Source organism: Protopterus annectens, chromosome 5.part0 (genome assembly GCF_019279795.1).
Source record: "Protopterus annectens isolate FY-2018-M chromosome 5.part0, PAN1.0, whole genome shotgun sequence".
Classification (NCBI taxonomy): domain Eukaryota; kingdom Metazoa; phylum Chordata; order Ceratodontiformes; family Protopteridae; genus Protopterus; species Protopterus annectens.
Genome location: NC_056735.1, coordinates 1,131,223,416 through 1,131,245,318, shown reverse-complemented (window position 1 = coordinate 1,131,245,318; position 21,903 = coordinate 1,131,223,416). Strand labels below are relative to the sequence as shown.

At 40.0% G+C, this 21,903-nt stretch overlaps 1 protein-coding gene and 1 non-coding gene across 2 annotated transcripts in view; both read right to left on the bottom strand.

Moving 5' to 3' along the window:
• The window catches only part of GCC2 (GRIP and coiled-coil domain containing 2), a 1,443,709-nt gene that overhangs the window by 91,652 nt on the left and 1,330,154 nt on the right, over window positions 1–21,903 (bottom strand). Inside the window, exon 21 of the mRNA XM_044070984.1 lies at window positions 5,063–5,202. Coding sequence (XP_043926919.1) covers window positions 5,063–5,202 — 140 coding nt within the window. The remainder of the gene's footprint in view (window positions 1–5,062; window positions 5,203–21,903) is intronic.
• On the bottom strand, window positions 14,626–14,698 carry TRNAT-UGU. Its single transcript has one exon. It is a non-coding gene; the product is annotated as a tRNA-Thr (tRNA).

Genomic DNA, 21,903 nt, shown 5'->3' with positions numbered 1-21,903 from the left:
GATCCTATTCCCTATTAGACTGGATCCTAGTATCAGACCCTAGTAAACACACTATCACAGGTACAATGTCAGACTCACTCTCATTGATCATGTCCGAATCTATACAACCAGACATCTCACACATCCACTTAAACAGCCTGTTTATAAAATAACATGCAACCTTTCCAAGTTTAATCCAAAAATATTCATTACTACCCTATCATTGATTAACTAGAACATCCTAAAAACCCTCCTCTTAGATGATGTTGTAAATTACTTCAGTATAATTTTCCTGAATACCCTAAATAGCCTCGCACCTCCTAGAAAGAAGAAACTAACAACAAATACAGTTTGGCTATTCAAAAAGATATAATGCTAATGCAGACTAGAGAAAAAAGCACAGAAATAATGGCAAAAATATAAAACATCACAATATCTTGAAAATTACAGAATGTGTCATAATAATACTAAAAGGCAAATAAATGAAGACAAAAAACTATACTATAACAACTTTCAGAATTACAGTAAACATAACCCTAAAAAATCTGGACAGCTAATAAAGAAATATATTTAGGACGGCACAGTGGTAGCATTGTCACCTCACAGCAAGAGGTTCTCCAGTTTGATTCTCGGCTGGGGTGCCTTCTGTGTGGAGTCTGCATGTCCTCCCTGCGTTTGTGGGGGCTTCCTCCTACGTCTCCCCGGGTCTCCGCTGAAAATTGTCTTCATTCCAAGTCGGACTTTCCCGGTTAACAAATGTTAAATAAAATAAAAATAAATAAATAAAATACCTTACACATCCTGAAAAAAATTCAACCTTAACCACTCTCACAATAACTCACCGCTTAAAACTCTAGGCCAAATGTTACTAGACACAAAAATTGTTTAACGATGTTTTAAGTATGTTTAACCATGTTACTATGAGTTTAACAGCTTGCACTGCATTAGATGGGCTACAGTGCCTTATAGTATTAGCACCAGTTAGACCCACTGCTGCTGCTGCTGCTTTAAATGTTTCATGAGACCCTCCATTCCTAAACACATTGTTTCTTTTTTCTGCTCTTTTACTTAATGGTAACTACTTTCTACTCTTACTTTTTTCTAATCATTTTCCTTACTTTTTTTCCATTTGGGATCTCCAACCCAAGTTGTCTGATCTTCCCTAATCCAATTCTCAACTCCACAGTTAGTGGTCTCTGTGACATTCTTGCCTGCATTTTCTCCTCCCCAGTCCCTATGCTGTATCAGATATTTTTTGACACTTTTACATCCTATGCACTGCTCCTCTACCTGTGTGGTGATAGTGAAAGTCGAAAGAACTGTAGCAGCAAGCACTATAGGAATTGCAGTACTTTCTGTAATCACACACTTTCGTGGCAGACAATAATCACACACAGCGTTTCCTTCCATGATCTGTGCATCAAGTATCTGCAAATGCTTTGCCAGACTTGTGTTCACTGTATCAGAGTTCCTGCTACAAAAATAAGCTCACACTGCAGCTCAGGATTGTGAACACAGCAAAAATTACAAAAACATGAAAAGAAGTGCTTAAGAAGAGGGTTGGTATAATGGTTAAGGTGTCTACCTTAAAGGCACACGTTACAGGGTTGGATTCTCACTGTTGGAAGCATGACTAGGCTTAAAAAGACCTCCTGTGGTCATTAGCCTAGTAATCACCTGTAAACCTAAACCTATCTAGAATTCTGTGAAGTAGTATGCATTACTTTAGACTGATCATTACTGAAATTATTTTTACTAACTTTATACTAAACAAATATACAAATATAAACAAATATACTCTTTACAAAGCTCCTACCTACTGCTCTCACCGCATTCTACAGAGGAGCAGTTGAGAGCATTCTCACTAGCATCTTCAAAGTTTGATTTGGGAACAGCAGAATAGCAGAAGAGAGAAGCTAGAGAGAGTGGTGCAAGTTGTCAAAAAAACCATGGGCACCAACTTACCATCAATCCAGGATCTCTTTGCAGCGAAAAGCATTAAATGTGCATCCAAAATAATTCATGACCCCTCTCACCCTGGTTTACACAACTGTCTTCAGGCAAGAGATATTGGAGATACTGCAGGACCACCAGATACTTAAACAGCTTCTACCCAACAGTATTGAGACATAAACTCTGATACCAGCCACTGATTATTTGGTCAATAATCATTCACAATATGTAGCTCAGCTGAAAAATGTGCAATATCTTTTTTATTCTTTGATGTAGCAATACATTTTCTTATTCATGTGCAATTGCTCGCTGTTTGTCTGATGCAGATGAACAAAGGAGGACAATCATAACATGTGCAATCCTACACTGTAATGCTGTTATGCACAGTATTGTTCTTATGACTGTCTGGGGGGCATGTGTGTTTTTGCTGTTATTATTGGTTTATTTATCCTTCTGTGGGTCTTGTATTGAATATCTTTTTTTAACTGAAATGTTATACTGTTGTTCTTGTTATCCTTGGCTCCTATATATTCTATGATGAGGTGATACTCAAGTTTCGTTTAGGCTGCACTTGAGTGGTCCTAAATGACAATAAAGTTCACTTTGACTTTGAGCATTTCATGGGCTTTTAATGTCACATCAGATCTTTATTCATATTCAATAGGCAGTTCAATTAATGCAACTTTTAATATGTAATCTCATGATCAGCTTTCAAAGTGTTTGCATATCTGGATGGTTTCTTCATTTGTATTCCAAATCAAGAATATTTAACAGGATTGTTGCCTCTGGATTTCTGATTATCCTTTTGGGACAGTTCTAGTTGCTCAGATATTGGTGAAGACAAAACAGGATTACCTTCTCAAAGCAAGGCTACTTACTCATATATCTCTATACATATTTGCACTTCTGTGCTTCCTTAGCTTAGTTTCGATCAGACTCTGTACTAGACCTTATGGTCATAAAGTGATGTCTTTGGTTTATTTTGTTCAAATGGCCATTCTCTCCTTAAACTACAAAAGATGTCAGTTCAGTTACTCAGCTAGTTACTACAGTTTCAGATTGCTGATCCTGACAACAGTGCTGTATTCCCACTCTGTGCTCCAATTCTGAAAGTCTTTAGGGGTGAATATCACAGTAATATTTCTGCAGTTAATGATTTGTAGCAAAGTTATTGAAAAATGTATTTTTATTCTTCTTTTCATCTGTATGTGAGTGGTAAGAAAAGTACAACTGCGTAAGAACTTACCATAACAGTAGATGTCCTACTGATCATTGTTGAAGTATTCTAAACTGTTGGGGTTACTTTGCCAAATAACATGAAAATCTGGTCAGGGTATCAAAGCCAAAACTTTCCACAGAGCCAAATGTCTGATGTGTGACCTAAGCTGGCGGGTGTAAGAGTACATAATTGGATTATGAAAACCTCAGACTATCTCAAAGCCAGGAGACATGCAGACACCTGAGGATACAAGATACATAAAGGTCAGCTACGAGGGGAGAAGGCAGAGAATGGTTCCCCCTCTGCCCATGACAGGTAAGGCAAAACCTAGTTAAAGACAAAGAAAGGGGATGGATGGGTGGGAAGTAATACTGCAATAGTGATAAGCAGGATATCAACTGTTAAGTTCTTACACAACTGTACAATGTCCTTCCTTAGATCACTGTTGCAGTAATTCAACTGTTGGGTAATTCTCAAAGCTTCTGAGTGGTAAGGGTAGATGGATCAGGCACAGGGAAACTGTCAATTAATCCAGAGAGAACTGATTTGGCAAAAGAAGCTCCATCTCTATAGAAAGCATCTACACAATAGTGTTTGGTAAAGGTATGTACAGAAGACAAAGCTGCTGCTTCTAGGATGGTACTGGAGTCAGTACATTTGTAAAAGGTGCGAGGTGAGAGGTTTTCTCTGGGGTATGACGATCTCAAGAGGGGGTACATATAAGTTTGGGGTGGGGGCTTGCCTCCCACATGGGGGTGCAGGGAAACTTGATCGCATGCAAAAAGAAGTTTAAAGGAGAAAAACAATTTTTGAAATTCACTCTTCTCCTGTGTTCTTGGCCTTTTTTTTCAGTTTGTCTGCACTCAGCATTTCAAGTGCAGACAGTTCAATAGAGCCAAGTTTCATATTTCATATGCATAATTTGTCCCTATGTGTGTGCCTTTGTCCCCCCCATTACTTTTGGCTTTTTTCCAGATTTCTTGTGCTAAGTTGAGAAGTATGGGTGGCCATTGCCATTGGACTCTCAGGGAATCTGTCTATCCTCCCAGCTATGTTTGAGGAGTGTGTGTGCAGGTCCTGGGTGAGGTATCTGCAACTTGAATGAAAGTTCTGGGTTGATGTTTATCTGCAATATCCACCACTGAAATTCTTTCTTTAGAAAAGTAAGAAGTAGAATCTAGGTGTCTAGGTGTCAAGAGGGTGGGGATGCTTGTACCAGACAGATTTTAGGTACTACTGAATCTTCCTCATATGGAGCCTGGTAAAGAGCATCATGGGTATAGTTAAGGTCATGAATCCCATGGTTCTGTTGCATGCCAGCTCTACATTAATGAGTAATGTCTCATACTTGTAAGTAGGTACCTTCGTAGGCATGAGGCTAGCAGTAGCCTTTACAAAGAAAAAGTGACAGTTTAAAAAAAAAAGTTCAGCTGGACCGAGAGATATAGGAGTAAACCCAAATGTTATAACCTGCTTTTATACCGATTGTTTCCAAAGATGACATCATATAAAAAAATCAGTAAGTGTTGTCTCTTCAAGGTGAACTTTATAGCAGTGGAAGAGAAGTAAAGGGGAGAGAGAAATCCCTCTCCTTTTATGCCATCTATATCACTGACATTATACTGCAGACAGAAAGGGATATGCTCCCAACAGAGATACCAAGAAAATGGCTTCACCTGAAATAGAAAATAAAATATTCACTGTATAAGGACCTGATGATTCATGATGCTTCAAAGGCTGATTTTTTTAAGCAAACATGTCTCTAAACTTATACAGCTTTCTCAGGTTGGTAATATTCAGTCATGGAATAAGGAGTTGAAATACATTTAAGTTATTCTCAAGCTAGGTCTTATGAAAAACTACTGCCAAGAAACAGAAGTCAAGCCAGAAAAGACATTTTCTTGTCTCTACCTTTATCTGTTCTAGTAGAGCTGCATTTGTTGCCTCATTTTCACGGAGAAGTCCATTTAGATGATCAATACTCTTGGCAGTTATACTTAGCTTCTGTGCAAGTTCTTCTTTCGTAGGCTCTGGTTGCCACTGAGGAGGCTCTGCAAAAACAATTATATCTCAGTGGTTAAAACATAAGTGCAACACTATAAAGCACAAGTGCAATGGCAACTTGAAATACTTTGCAGTCATTCCTGTACAACTAGTTTTCCATTTTTCTTGATTTGTTCTAACTTAGGAAAGTATATACTACCCTTAAAGCAGGAAAACTACAATCTGATGTTGTCAATCTTCACGTAATCCTAGACTGTGGGCTTGGAACCAACTTAGCAGTTTATTTCAGCTCACGCCTTCCAAACTCTCGAGCTAGGCTTTTACCCACAATGCTCCTCTCAAAACTACTATACATCTCAATTGCTGCTTCATGTGTCAGACACGTACGACTGCTGTCCAGCTTTGGCTAGCTAAAAAGGTAAGTTTTTTCCTTTTAAATATCCTTTTTTGTTTTCATATTCTATTTTTAGTCTATATTTCTTCTGCCCACTCCTCTTGTTATTCCCTTTAGAGTGAGTGTGTGTGTGTGTGTGTGTGTGTGTGTGTGTGTGTGTGTGTGTGTGTGTCTTTTACTTTCTCTACTACCACTGGTAGTCATCCTATTGATACCACTGCTTGTATCTCATTTTACCTTTAAGGTAGTTACTTATGCCACTGTTGGTACTTCATCTTTTCATTTTTTTTTTTTTTTTGAAAAAGGAAGTTTTCTCTATCCTTCCTGTCAGCGTGCATGTGTGTAGTTATAACCTGCTATTAGTTATGACTGAGAAGTCGTGTTCGCCAGCCAAGTCTTCAATGGGAACCCCTGGGTTCAAAAGGTGTCTAAAATGTCAGGGTAAGATGCCCAATTCTGACGGGCATACCCTTTGTGTTTATTGTTTAGGCAAAGTCCACCTTCAAGAGAGTTGTTCTATTTGCCATGGGTTTTCTCCTAGGATGTTAACAGAATGCAAGACTAAGTTGATTCTGAAAGGACTCAAAGTCTGATTCTGGACACTGCTATCCCTTTCGGGACAGATTTACACATCTCCTCATCCTCTGCTTCCATTGGTTTTATCCCCAGGACAGAGGCCAGGAAAGACCCACCTTGGTGGTTTCCTCTTCCAATACTTCCCCAGAACATCCTCCAGAGGAAGTACCTGCGAAGAAAATGTGCAACAGGAAGCACATAGACTCCCTGGAGGAGTCTTTCGCCAAAGATACTGACTTTGATGAAGAGGAAGGTTCCCTCAGGTCACCCCTGATGATGTTTCCTTTGGGGACATCCTGGAAATCCTGAAATAGAGGGGTGGATGGCTTTCCCTCCAACCTTCTTTGGAGAAGCTTGTATACCTGGAGGCTGTTTGTGTCCAACCCTCTACTTCTTGGATCTCTCCACCCACGTATGATTTCATCAAACTGCTCACTCAGTGGGTGTGGAAGATGCCTGACTCCATCGAACCGATCCCCAAGAGACCTGATCAGATCCTTTCAGCCCCTAAGGAAGAGCAACACGGGTCAAAAGGCATACCCACAGACACCATGGTGATAGCGGCAGCCACAAAGAAGGAACTTGCTGAGGAAAATCCTATTATCCATCCTCCTAACAAGGGGTCTAGTAATATGGACAGGTTTGGGAAGCGCATTTACGGTTCACAGACCTTTGCTCTCAGGTCCTTGAACTACATGGTCCACTTTACAAGGTTACAGAGGGATCTAGTCAAACAGCTGTCTGATACCGCAGCTGAAGGGATGACAACAGCAGCAGGTTCAGGCATAGCCATTTGAAGGCACTCCTGGATGCGCTTGTGTGATTTTGCAGAGCCATTTAAAGCATCATTCGTTAATGCTCCATTTGATGAATCATCCCTTTTTGGCCCCAAAGTTAAAGAAACTCTTGCCACATGTGAAAAAGACAGAAAGACACTCTGCCATAGGCATACATTTCTCCACTCCTCAGCGACCTTACTCTAGGAACCAGAGAAGTGGGAGACTATGGTTTAAAAAATCCTAAGAGCCTTTCCAGGATTCACATGGCAAAGACTTTCCCCGGGGCAGAGGGGGAAGTAATGGAAGATGCCGTCCCAGAGACAGAAGTAGACTGCAGAACCGGGGGTCCAGAGATTCTTTCTCTGGTACTTGCTATCAACAATCCTGAAAGGAGGCAGTCAGGGGACGACTATCCCTGCACCAGTCTGCCTTGCATCTGATAACTTCAGACAAATGGGTGCAGGGAATAATATCCAGAGGATACAAAATCCCACTAATTATACATCCAAAACCCCAAAAAAGACTTCAGGATGTTCCACTCAGTCACAGGGAAGCAGCAGTCATAAAAATGCAAAAACAGCTCGACAAAAGTGTCATCCAAAAAGTCCCACCAGACGAAATAGGACTGCGGTTTTACTCAAGGTTCTTTTTAGTTCAGAAACAAAAAAAACGGGACTGGAGACCCATCTTGGATCTCAGCCTGTTCAACAAGACAGTTCAGAAAAACAAATTCTGGATGGTCTCGGTAAAGTCAATACTTCCATTCTTGAAAAAAAGACAACTTGATGAGCTCTATAAACCTCCAGGATGCGTATTACCACATAAAAATGAACAAACCCTCCAGGAGGTTCCTGCGCTTTTGACTGGGAGCCAGTTACTTTCAGTTCAGATCACTGCTCTTTGGACTCACCACAGCCCCCAGGGTGTTCAACAAATGCATGGCAGTGGTTGTAGCTCATCTCAGACTGCATACATTTTTATTTTTTCCACACCTCGATGACTGGCTCCTCACCGCTACCACCAGGCATCAGAACGGGCAAGAGATTACACCATGCACCTCTGTGCATCTCTAGGCATCACAGTAAATTACAAAAAGTAAAATTTACAGCCTTCTCAACAATTACAATTCATCAGACCCTGGTTGGACAATGTTACAGGAATTGCTTCACTTCCACTAGAAAGACAACAGCAGATCAGATCTTAGGTCTGCCAAATTATCCAAAGCAAAAGGGTTCCAAACAACATTAGTCCTACAAGCATTAGGCTCGATGGCAGCCTCAGTCACTCTTGTCCCCTTAGCAAGATATCACATGCGAATCTTACAGTGGCTACTTGCCTCCTAGTGGTCTCTGATACATCAACCAATGTCTTACCTAATTGTGATTACCAATCGCTGCAAACAAGATCTTTCATAGTGGCTTCATTCCAATGAGATTTTCTCGGGTTGACCATTCATTCTTCCACAGCCTCAAGTCATAGTGACCATGAATGCTTCCCAGACAGGGTGGGAAGCATTATCTGGGAAGGACAGTCCAAGGCATGTGGTCCTAACTGGAGTCCAACTTGCACATCAATGTTCGGGAGAGGGCAGTGCTGTTAGCACTGCACACATTCCAAGATGCCCTTCCTTTGCTACGCTTGGGCTCACTCTGGTGCCTTAACCACTCCCCATATCATTTCCTTTATACTTTTCCCTCATTACAAACCCCTCCTCCTTAACCCTCCCCTTCCTGTTCTCAAACTAAAAAGCACCCCCGCTGCACTTCTCTTCCCTTTATCACTAGCACTGCCTCCTGCTTGTTTAAGCCATATCTCTCCCCCTACTGCTCTCCTCTTCCTACTCTCCCCAACTACTCCACTTAAGTTACTACTATATACCTCCTTTATCAAGCACCAACTCACCTTTTAATATGCCTTTCTCAACCCAAACCTTTCTCTTCCTACCTCCATTGCTCCTTCTTTATACTCTCACCTCCCATAACTCCCACTTAACTCCAACACATTTCATTCCTACAAATATCACTGCTCATACCCTCACACTTCCCCTACAATCTTCCCTTATCTGCTCATTTCTCTTTCCACTAAATACAATCCTCCCAAAAATCAAAATACCTCCATCCCTCACCACATCTCGCAAACATACAATAAAGCAGGTGCTATACAAACCATACTTCCTCCCAAAATCCCTGCTACTATCAGGTGATATAACATCCTAACCCAGGTCCTACCCTCCCCTCTCTAGCCAAAAAGGTAAACTGCCCAAACCCTGCCAGCATTAGTCCCACCAACAAACAACTATCATTTTGCTCAATGAATCTTAGAAGTGTCCTAAACAAAATAAGTGAATTCCATGCCTGGATGACAAACTATACCCCTGATATAATCACCCTAACTGAAACCTGGCTGAAGCCACAAAACCCTGATAGAGATATTCTCCTTCCCAGATATAGCATACTTCGGCAAGATTTGGGGGGTTCAGAGGGTGGCCTAATGGTCAAGTGTTTGCCTTACAAACACAAGGTGCATGGTTCGAGTCTCACAAGGGATAACTGGCTAGGCTTAAAATGTCTCGCAAGGGCAGTTAGCTTAGTACTAACCTATGAACCTATGACAGACAACAGAAAAAAAGGAGGTGGCGTGGCTATATAACCATCTTACTCCAAGTCCTATACCCACTCCTTCCTTCTCACCTGCTGAACTCCTGATGGCTAACTTTAAATTTAATGATTATACAAATATCACCGTTGTAGCTATTTACATTCCTCCAGGTGATAACCTTACCTTTCTAGAAAGCATTCTCTCCTACCTTTCTCTAAACTTTCACAACGAAACCATCCTTCTTGGGGATGTAAATATCAACTGGCTAACCCTTCAGGAGCCTAACTCTACCTCCTTCATCAACTTACATGGTTTTGTGCAACTAATCTCTTCTCCTACCCATTCTAACAAATCTCATACTTCCAGTTCTCTCCTAGACTGGATTTTAGTCTCAGACTCAAATAAATATCATGATCCTACAACCCTACTTGACTCTCTAAGTGACCACTCTCCCCTGTGAAAGTTCTTAGATACACACCTCATTTTACCAAGCCCCACAGATACATAACCTGCCATAAACTTACCTCCTTCTGCCCTGTCAATTTTAATGCACTTCTCTCCAAAATAAACTGGTCATAACTAACTCTCCATCCTCTCGATGATGCTGTCCACTCATTTAACTCAACCTTTCTTAGTATCATAAACACACTTGCCCCTTCCGCACTGTCTGGATCACATCCAATATATCACCACCATGGTTAACTAAAGCTACCCACACTCTAATGAATACCAGAGACAAAATGTGGAAAATGGGGGTAAAAACTAAGTTCCCAACCCATTTACAAAAATATAAAGAACTCAGAAATCTGGCAAAAAAAAAAAAAAACACATTAACAAGGACAAAAATAACTTTTATTTTAACCCCACCCCCCACTGCCCAAAGGTCAGACCCCCAAAAATTCTGGAACTCCATTAAACAAATATTGCATCCTGGAAACCCTTCTTCTCCCAACCTCTGCCCAAACAATACTCCAGAAGAAACATCTACCATATTCAATATCTATTTTATTGAATCCATATCAAAAATGACAAACACCTTCTCCTCCACTACCAACATAGATAACTCTCCCAAACCCTCTCCTTCTCCAAATTATTTCTTTCTCTCATAAATCAGTACCTACTAACTATATCAAATCCTTTCTCACTAAACTTAAACCTTGCTCCTCCTTGGCTGATCATCTGCCTCCTTATTTCCTGCAAGTAGCTGCAGAGTCTATTGCTATTATTGTATCTATCCTAATAAATCACTATATCAGAATCAAATGTCCCTTCAACCCGGAAAAAAATTCTACACCTTACCTATACACAAGGGAGGTAACTCTACTGATATTTCAAACTTCAGACTTATTGCAATCCTCTCTCCACAATCAAAAATACTGGAAAAACGCATACATAAGCAGATCATGCAACACCTACTACAGGAATCCTTGCTCACATCCACCCAGCATGGCTTTTGCCCTAAGCACAACACTTCGACTGACCTAATATCCTTCACTAACACTATCTCACACGCCAGGAATAACAATAAACTTGCTTCTTGCCTATTTCTGGACCCCTCCAAAGCCTTCAATACAGTCTGTCACCCTCTCCTACTATCCAAACTGTCTAACCTCAACTTCTGTACCTCTACTATTACCTGGTTTACCAGCTATCTCACTGACTGCCTGCAATGTGTGAAATGGCTCTCTGCCCCCCCCCCCCACTGAAAATGGGTGTCCCCCAAGGATCCATCCTAGGCTCATTACTTTTTAATATCTTCACTAATCTTCGACATACCTCCTGTCCTTTGTCATCCCTTATTCAATATGCAGATGATTCTACAGTCATCACCACTGCAGATTCTCCTGATGACATTATCTCTGCTACTCAAGCAACTTTCAGCTCAGAAGAATCCTGACTCTGTGACAACCAGCTAACACTTAACCCTAAAAAAAAACAAAACTCCTATTCTTTCTTCCTAAAAAACACACCCACCTTAAATCAACCTTTTCAGTACTCTCCTTTAATAACACATCCATTATTGTTGAAACTAGCACAAAACTACTAGGAGTAACAATAGATGACCAACTTAAATATGACTTGCATATAAATAACTGTATTAAAAACACACACCAAAAACTGGGCTTTCTCTATCGAAACAAAAGGTTTCTTACAAATAAAGCAAGAGTTACCCTCTCTCATTCATACCTACTACCCAGTCTATAGCTGCCAAATTCTCACCAATCTCAACTCCACACTTCTAGCAAAACTAGATCCACCTATAAAAAGTTTGCACGATTTGCTGCCCAACAAAGCTTATAAATCTCACCATTGTCTTTCACTAAGATACGTAAACTGGCTTGAACTACCCCACTCACTCCTTCATTCCCAACTACATATAATCCATACAATTTTATACCAGCAATCCTTCTGTCCTAGCCTATCCTCTTTACTCTCTCAATACCCTCCCTACCAGGTCCTTGCGTAGCTCTGACCCCTACCAGGTCCTTGTGTAGCTCTGACTAAAACCTATTACAAATATACAAAGCTAAAACTAAATTTGGATGCAATCTCTATAGCTCCAATCCTTCTATAGCATGGAATAAACTGCCATTAGAAATCAGGTCTCTTACACAAACTAATCAATTCAAAATTGCAACCAAAGAATACCCAAAAGCACACTGGTCCTGCCCTTGTTATCATCTTCCATAAACTACATTCAGTCCATTTGATAAACGCTACCTTACTATTCATGATCAGTATGTCCTCTTTTACCTCCAATGAAGAACTATAACCTCTGCATACTATTACCTTTATCTCTTCTGATCTCAGTTACTTATTAGAAACATCTACTGTTACTTATAATTATTGCTGCTTTTTATGAATTATTGTCTTACATTGTTTAATGCTTACATTTCAAAACAATGATGCTTCTTAGCTAATTATCTCTGTATTAACTAATATACCTTCTATGTAACTACTGTGAAATTCTAATGTTTTTAATGACCTGTCCGGTATTCTGAAGAAGTCATTATTAATCAGTTGACGAAAGCGCTCATTAAATTTATCCCAGCTTGGATTATTTCTTCTTGCCTTTCTTTTCTTTTATTTGGTTCGTTTTATATTTTAAGTGCTTTAATGACGTATATACTGTGGAGCTTTTCTCCCTGGGCTCCGCTGAAAAAGGGCTATTCAGCTCAGTTGGACCATCCCAGTTAACAAATGTAAAATAAATAAATAATAAAATAAATAATAACAGTAGCAATTCAAAAGGACAACATGTCGGTAGTTTGGTATATCAACAAGCAAGGGGGAACCCAAATCTTACCCACTGTGTCAAGAAGCATTTAGAATTTGGCAATGGGTGATTTCTTCCAACCGCTTTCTCACAGCAACACACATTCTGGGGAGCACCAGTGTGATAGCAAATCCATTCTCATGCCTCACGAGTTGTCTCTCAACCCTGTGGTGGCGAAACGAATATTTCGTCACTGGGGCCAACCTTGCTGCGATCTTTTTGTATCCCCTATGAACAACAAGTGCAGCAGTTAGTTCGCCCTAATTCCCCCTCCAACCCAGAGATGCTCTTCTCCAGTACAGGCCCCCCCCATCTTCTGCACGCCTTTACCCACATTCCCTTGATATCCCACTTCCTAAAGAAAGCCAGGAGGTCAGAGAACTCAATCATCCTCATTGCCCACTTCTGGCCTCAACAAGTTTGGTTTCCCTTCCTTTGGCTTCATCTTATTTGGGAACCATGGATACTGGACCCAGTTCCAGATCTGCTGTCCCATCTAAAGGGCTTGCTTCATCTGAGCCATCATCAGCTAAAGCTCATGGTGTGGCCTCTCTAATTCCCATGATTGCCAGGCATTCTTCCTTTTCCTCCCCCTGTCTGTCAGTTCATTGTAGCTTACCACAAACCTTCAACTAGGAAACTATACCAAAGCAAATGGGAAAGATTTGCTAATTGGGCCCTTATGAATGAGCGTGATCCCTATATGACCCCTGTCCATAAAGTTTTGTATTTTTTAGCTAACTTGTATCAATCTGGCTCCTCTACCTCCATAATTAAAAGTTCAGCTAGCATCTATCGTGAACTTTCACATGAGGTTCGATGGATCTTCCCTTATGTCACACAAACTTTGTAAAGTATTTTTAAAGAGAGCTTTAATGTTAGGACTTCCAGTTAAATAACCCATTCCTCCTTGGGATCTAACACTAGTTCTTCAGTCCCTTACTTTGCCTCCGTTTGAACCATCAGCTACTTGTGACTTAAAGTTTTTGACTTGGAAAACAATATTTTTAGTGGCTTTTACATCAGCCAGAAGAGTATCTGAACTTCAGGCCTTGTCTTGCAAACCACCCTACATAGTTTTCCACAAAGACAAGGTTTCTCTTAGGACACCAAGCCATCCTTTCTACCAAAGGTAGTTTCTGAATCTAATATCAATCAGACACTTCAGCTACTGATATTTTTTCCCTAATTTTTCCAATAAAGGGGAGTATTCCCTTCATTTGTTAGATGTCCACAGACAGCAACGTTTTTATCTTCACAGAACAAGATTTCAGAAAATCTGACCAATTGTTTATGGCCTTTTCCTCTCTTTCTTTAGGTAATCCAGTTTAAAAGTTACCTTGGCGAAATGGCTTAGAGACTATTACATTTTTTTGCCAGTCGAAAGGGCTCCACCTTTCATGTCCAGTAAAGGCCCATTCAACTAGAGCGGTGGCAACTTCTGCAGTTTTTCATGCCAGAGCCTCTTTAGTTGACATTTGTGCAGCAGCCACTTGAGCTTTGCCTTATCCCCTTTAAAACTCATTACAAAGTGGATCAAGTCTCTAGGGGACGGGCATCATTCGGTTCAATGGCGCTAAAGAATAATCTTCCGTGAGACCTCCCAATATTTAGGTAGCTGGGGACTCTGTCCCACAGTCATAGGTTCATAGGTTCATACTAGGCTATCTGCCCTAGGGCATTTATAAGCCTAGCCAAAGTGTGTTTGGCTTTCGCCACCCATTTTAAAATAATTTTGCTATGCCCTTTTTCGAGGTTAGCATACTGTGCCTCTGTCTAACAGTGACACAGAAGTGATACCCGGGGTAAACCTACGATCTCCCATCCACTCATAAATTATATATTCAGGCCCCAGCGAGATTTAAACTCGCGACCCCTGGTTTACAAGACCAGTGCTCTAACCCCTGAGCTATGGAGCCACACTTAAAGCAAACCCACCCAAACACAGGGAGAAGATACAGACCCCACAAAGAAGGCAACCCAGCCAAGAATCAAACCCGAGAACCTGCAGCTATGAGGCAACAATGCTACCACTGCACCATTAAGAATTACATGAAGATTGTCAACATCAGATAAAGAAGTTATGTTTTGTCTGTGTTGTCGATCTTCACTAATCCTTGACATCCCCTTCCTCCCTCCGTCCCCCAGCCTGAGACTCTTAGTGGATCAAATTCTGCCAGGACTGGCTTCATATTAGGGACACATATCTGGTCTCTTTTTATTACTTATTTGTCTGCCACTAATTTAGGCAAACTCGATCTGAGGGAAGTTTGAGAGGAACATTACTGGTAAAAGCCTAGCTCGAGAGTTTGGAAGGCGCAAGCTGAAATAAACGGCTGAGTTGGTTCCGAGGCTCGGAACTGAGCCCACAGTCAAGGATCAGTGAAGACTGACAACACAGATGGAGTAAAGGAGGCCATTTTCCATGGATTCAGGAGTTCCTTAAAGTATTTCATCTACCTCTCTGTGGTGTCTCCAGTCAAGGTCTGTAGTTCTTCACCCACCGTAAGGACAGTCTGTAGAATATCTTGCTTCCTCCTCCTGAGCTATGAGACCATCAAAAAGTCATCCTTTATGCCCTCTTCAAACTTTTCCCACATCCAAGCCTCATTTGCTCAGCTGCTGCAGCCACTGTCTTCCTGTCTGGTTAGTCTCTGCTAATTAAAGTCTCCCTTCCCTCACAAGCACTGCATGAAGAGGGTACCCCTTCTTAAACCTGAAAAACAAATTTATATGAATTACTAAATTCTGTTGAATCTCCATAGGTGAAAACAGCCTACTGCATTAATAACCCTGACTAGAGGGGAATAGTAATTTTAAACTATCTGTGAAAAATTATGTTACTGTCTTGAATACACAAGGAAAAATCCATTTGGAAAGTTTGCACATAAGAGACGACAATACATAAAATGAGCACAAGCTTAACTCATTCACTCCAATGGAGGCCAGGAAGTTTGCACTGTAACCTAAGCCTTTTGACAGAATCAAATTATGTCTCACATTTCAAACAAATGTTCACATCTCTGGAACCATAGGGTTACGGAAGAGGTGTAAAAGGCAAACTCTTCAGTGCAAACTCTTTTTGTAGTGGTAGCATTCTTTAGATTCTAGGTCTTAAACTAAATTTTATAAGTCACTGTAAACACAGTAACTATTACATTTGTAATATTTTGTAAACAACTTACAATACTGCAGCAACCACTCAAGTTACACACATACTGTCAACAGCATTTTATTCATTTAGCTGAGAACTTTCATATGAGATTAAGTAGTTCTGTCTGTTTTACTTGGTTTTTGAGATATTTAGAAAAATGTGAAAATTATATCTTTATAAATATATATCATAAAAACAACAATTAATATCTATTTACCTACATTGGCGAGAAGTCAAATATTAATGCTGTTGAGTTTGCTACTGTGTAAGCTTTAAGACGAAATATTTTAAAACCCTGTACATAGCATGGTTTTGGAATTATTGATGCAAACATGAACAAGCAATATTTGATGCTATAGGCGTCAGGAGGAGTTAAATGCAGATGCACCTGGAGGCGTCACTCAGATGTAATGAGTTAAACTAAAAATGATCAGACTTGCATGTCTGATGAAGTAGTCAGCACAAATAATCTAATTATAAAGGGGTAGTCACAAGCAACTTTTGCAACATGGCAAATGCAAACAAAACCTTTAATGATGGTATAGCATACTGAGTTTATTAGCATATAAATATGATTAAGTATAGAATGTAAGTGCAGTGTTGCAGATGAAGTGTCTGAAGTGTAGCAAGGAGATTTTTTTTCTGTGCTTTCTTGAACTGAATATTCTGAGGCAAAAGAATGTATGCCATGTTTTGTTTTAATTAAAAAGATTTCTACAGCACTGCTAATTGTATTCTTAGTTTTGCAGAATACGTAAAATTACTAGAAGCGGGCAAAAACAGCAAGACGCTTAAAGAAAAGTTTGCAGGCAGATGTGTCTGGCTCTTTGATGTGTGGAGAAGGATAAATTAAAATAACTGCTGTCTCCTGTTTGCCATGGTAGTAAACTGACAAATCCTGTTGTTCATCATCCAGTCTCTGCAGAGTACTTAATCCCTGCTGTGCAGAATAAAATGAAGCAATGCAGAGCACATAATACTCAGCAAGATAAAAGACATCCTTAAAAAAATGTGCTGCAGGACTTAAAGTAATATTAAAGAGCTTAAACATGGGACCTGAATCAATAACAATAAAATACAAGCACTGGAAAATTTGCAGCTATCTGGTGTTGTGGTACATCATAGGTGCATGAAAGATCCTGCATTCAGTTTTACAAAAATCTATGCTGTGGCATTAGACAGCCTGGGTTTTCTGCACACAAACAACCAAGCTACAGAAATCAGCATATACTGGAATGAAGTATGAGGTACAAACAGCTAAGGGGTTATTTTGCAAGGAAATGACTATGTACTCTGCAGAAGGAACAGTAAATCATACATGTATTTGCATATCATTCAAGGTACAAAATGTATTTTATTTATTTTATTTTACATTTGTTTACCGGGAATTAGGAAAGTCCAACTGGACACAGGTCCTTTTTCAGCAGAGGCTCAGGGAGAAAAGCTCCAGAAACGTTTAAAAGTGTACACAGAATACCAGTTACAGACATCTCAGCAGTTTACAAACATTCAAGATACCATATTAATGGCAAATAATAATTACAAAAAGTTGAAGCATACAGTTCATTACATGGAACAAGTCTTACTATAAGATCATAAAGCTACACATGCAATTGAAATGATAAAGATGTTACTAACACACAGATGTAGTTACTACTTGCTGTTAGTTTAAAATAAAATAAAGGGCAGTAGCTTGTCTGGGAACTTGGGAAGGCCTATCCAGGGGAGCTACAAGAGCACAGACAGGTGTCCACTAGGTGCGACTTGAGAAGCTTTTTAAATTGAGAGATAGATCTATTGGAAGTTATTGGGGTTGGCAGCTTATTCTATATTTTAGGAATGTAGTTAGAGAAGAGAGATTTCCCAGCTAAGTTGTTGGGTTTGGTGGTATCTTGAAAGCATTGGTTACTGGAGCGAAGAGCTCGAGCTGTGGTGCATGGTTGAATGAGATGATGGAGAGCGAGAGTTTTATCGGGTTGGTGGAGAATTTTGTGGGCAAAGGTTAGCTGATTAAAGTGTAGAAGCTGGGGGAGTTCAAGCCAATTTAGTTGTTTAAGTGATATACAGTGATGTGATCATACCTCTCAACCTGGAAGCATCAAAAAATCTGGACAAGGCCCATGAACTATAGGTAGAAATTTGTATGCTTATTAACATATAATTTGCATAACAATTGTGTAGCCCCACCAACTCCAATGGAATTTTGGGATACCAACTTTCAAATGCATACTGAAGAACAGACAACCAAAATATGGCACCAGAGTCCTCCTGCAGCCATTCCAATGTCCCATTACCTGGCTATGTCACCCTATTTACCATAAACAGTAATGTGCATACTGCTTTACGTCTACAATGGTTATTTGGAGTTTAGTTTTACATTTTATAGCACAATGCACAAACACTAATAGACATCTGCTAAAGAAAGCAATACTGTCTCACAATGAAAACAGACTTAGCATTAAAACTTCTCTGGCTTTGAAAGTGACATTCATTGAAACAGCACCGAAAGCCACACCACATCCAGACAAAATGTATCTGGCCAGTGGTGGATAAAGATTACCTTTGGGCTGTTTTCAAATCATATGCTCCTTGCACACAAAACAAGAAACAGACCTGTTTTTTGATACACCTTCCTGACTTATATTCTTTGGATAATATGGCTTGTAGACTTAGAGTGCATTTTAAATTTGTTTGAACATTTTTTCCAGTAGGCGATAAAACAAAATGCATGAACCAATAATGGCATAACTGCCCAATTCAGAACATTTCCATCATAAAAGTCTACTTCCACACACACACACGCGTGTGTGTGTATATGTTTATATATATATATATGTATCTCGACAAAAGTGCAAGTCATAGGCATCTTGACAAGCTTCTTGAACTTATTTTCAATTTCAGGTTTTTGCTTGATTTACTCTGATTTGTGTTATCAGACCAATTCAATAGCTGTAAATGCACAACAAAATAAACTAGGAGAACTGCATGTTTTAAGACTTCCAATTTTAGTCCAAATACTGACAGACCCTCTCCTACATTCATCCTGAAGCATCAAAACTATAATTGTAATCCAGGTGCTGTTAACTGGCCACTCATGCTTCTCCACTGTCTACAGTGGAAAAATATGTTTTATCTTGCATGCTGGAAAATGTACTGTACTGTTTAAAAACATTTTTCTTATAATACAGCACAGAACATAATAATTCTAATTTTCTGTTCCTGAATTTGGGTTAATGATATTTGCTGCTCTTTCCATTGAGGCACAAATGCCCCTGTGCATGACATTTTCTCAGTTTTGCTGTATCTGTAGCTACACCCTTGACTTGTTATACCCACCCCCTTTAAAACTACAACAACACAGTACAGTACCAGCAATGCATCTACATACTGCGGGAGTAGAACCCACAGCCTTCTGCATCAAAAGCAAGCATTTAACCTGTTATGCTGTTAACAATGCAAGCAGATTCAGCATAAGCAACACTAAACTTCTCTTCCCCTGAAGCTGTCAGCTCCTTGTAAAATCCACTCGACACTCAACTGTATGTCTCAACTTTGCAGCACAAGAAATCTGGAAAAAGCCAACATTTATTGGGGGGGGGGGCAAAAGCCCAAAAACCAGCGACACATTTTAAACATTGCTTGTATAATTTTGGAAAGTTGCTAGAATAAAATGTTGTGTTACCACCATGCATTTCACTACCAAGTCTTGAACACAGGACCCTGTGCACTACAGTCAGAGCAATATACCACTATGACAAATCAGTAGTTTCCTGAAAGATAGGAATACCAAAACTTAAATAGCTATCACTTAGTAAATTTAGTTCTCACTTCTCACCATAGCTCTTAACCCCTTAGCACAAAAAACCTGGACAAAGCCAATAATGAGGGAAATACAGAATTCAGTTGTCACTTCTCACCATAGCTCTCAATGTCTTAGCACAAAAACCTGGACAAAGCCAATAATGGGGGAATACAGCCCCCAAAATAGGGACAAATTTCAAATACTGATCTTATAAACTTAGAAAATTGCTAGAATAAAAGATTTTGTGTTACCATTTATTTTCTGAAGAATATGAAGTCTGAAATTCAAATGCCTGTCATTATTTAGTTTATTCAATCCTTCACTGATATGCCACAAAAATCCAGAGAACCTCGGATTTTATGAGGAACAGAACAAAAATATGAGGCATAAATCTGGAAAGGTTTCACAAGTGGTGGTAGGTTGGGACTTTAGGCTCTTGTTACCTGTACCAAAGATACAGGGTTTGAGCGGGAGTACCTCTAGCCACCAGGTATATTCACCTGGTGCATTTTACACTCACACAAACACACACACACACACACACACACACACACACACACACACACACGCAAACACATACACACACTACCTCTGCAGTGTCCCAATCATAAGCATAAATACCTCTGCAGTCCTTGTTACCATGCAGCATCGTGGAACCACCATTCCTGCTTGCAGCAGCACCCAGAATGCGTCACCATAATAAATATCTGCAGTCCTGTTAATGCTTGTTTCTGTTCGTGGAACCACCATTCCTCCATCACCATTATCCATTCCCTCATGGCTTGGCTGGAGAGGCCGCCAGCTGGAAATGAATGCACATGAGCCCTTGAGCTCAATTTCGATAGGCTGCTAAGCAGTTTCACTGAGCTGACGTCATCTCAAAAAGCAAAAAAAAAAAAAAATTTAAATAAAAAAGCCAAGAAATTCGGAAATTAAGGGGTGCCACTCAGGAATCATGGCACCCCATTATTTGGACCCTGAAACTCGGTAAAAAACAAGTAATTTGGTATGGTTGGGAGGTATGGATGTGATCTGTGTGAGGCACCAGTGGAAAATCTTACTATTTTATTATAGCAAGATTCCAGTTGGATTAGGTCTATTTTGCAGAGATTGGTTAATACTGGGGAGGCATAGAGGAGGGCTGATAGAAGGTGAGTGTGAGCTATGGCAGCTTTTGTGTTGTTTGTAACAAATTGTTTATTTCTATACAGGAGTTCTATTTTCTAGTGAACCTTTTTGATAGTTTAGGCTATGCGAATATCAAATTTCAGCTTATTGTCAATTTTGATCCCAAGCAGTTTAGTGTGAGCGATTGGGGTGATCATAGTTTTGCTCATAGACAAGATTTTAAAGGACTGGGAAGATGAGGGGAATCTAGTTGGGGTAAAAAGAAGCTTAGTTTTGTTGGGATTTAGAAGGAGCTGGGAGTTGACCACGTTTCTATAGACAGAAAGGAGTTTTGGGTTTTGGTCTGGAGGTCTTGCAGTGTGTGGGCTGCACACATTACAGTGGAGTTGTTGGCATATTGTACTACAGTGGTGAGTAGTGTGGAGGTGCTGAGCTGGTTAGTGAATAGAGAGAATAATAGCAGTCCAAGGACTGAGCCTTGTGGAGCCCCTATGGTGATTGGAAGAAGGGGAAGTTGATGTCGTCACTGGACAGCTTGCAGTTGTCCTGCTAGGTAGCTTTGGAACCACATAATAGTGGAATTACTGAGGTTTAGGGTGGAGAGAATATTGATGAGTTTATTGTGATTTACCACATCAAAGGCTTTTGATAAGTCTAAAAATATGGTTGATACAAATTCTCCATTGTTTCTATGGTTAGTAAAGGACAGTAGTACAGTGGTGGTGCTGTGAGAAGGACGGAAACCGTGTTGGGTGTTTGATAGTAGTTTGTGTGCAAGAAGGTAGTCCTTTAATTGGGTGCGCATGACTCTTTCTAGTATTTTGGATAAGGGAAACAGGATAGCAATTAGGTGACAATTGGTGAGTTCAGTGGAATTACCTCCCTTATATGGTGTTAGAATATGGGAAGTTTTCCAAATTACAGGTACCTTGCTTTCAGATATTGATCATTTTTTGAGTATGGCTACTGGGTAGGCCATTACTTCTGCTGCAATTTGTATAAATTCTGCTGGAAGGTCATCAGTGGCCAGGGTTGCTGTT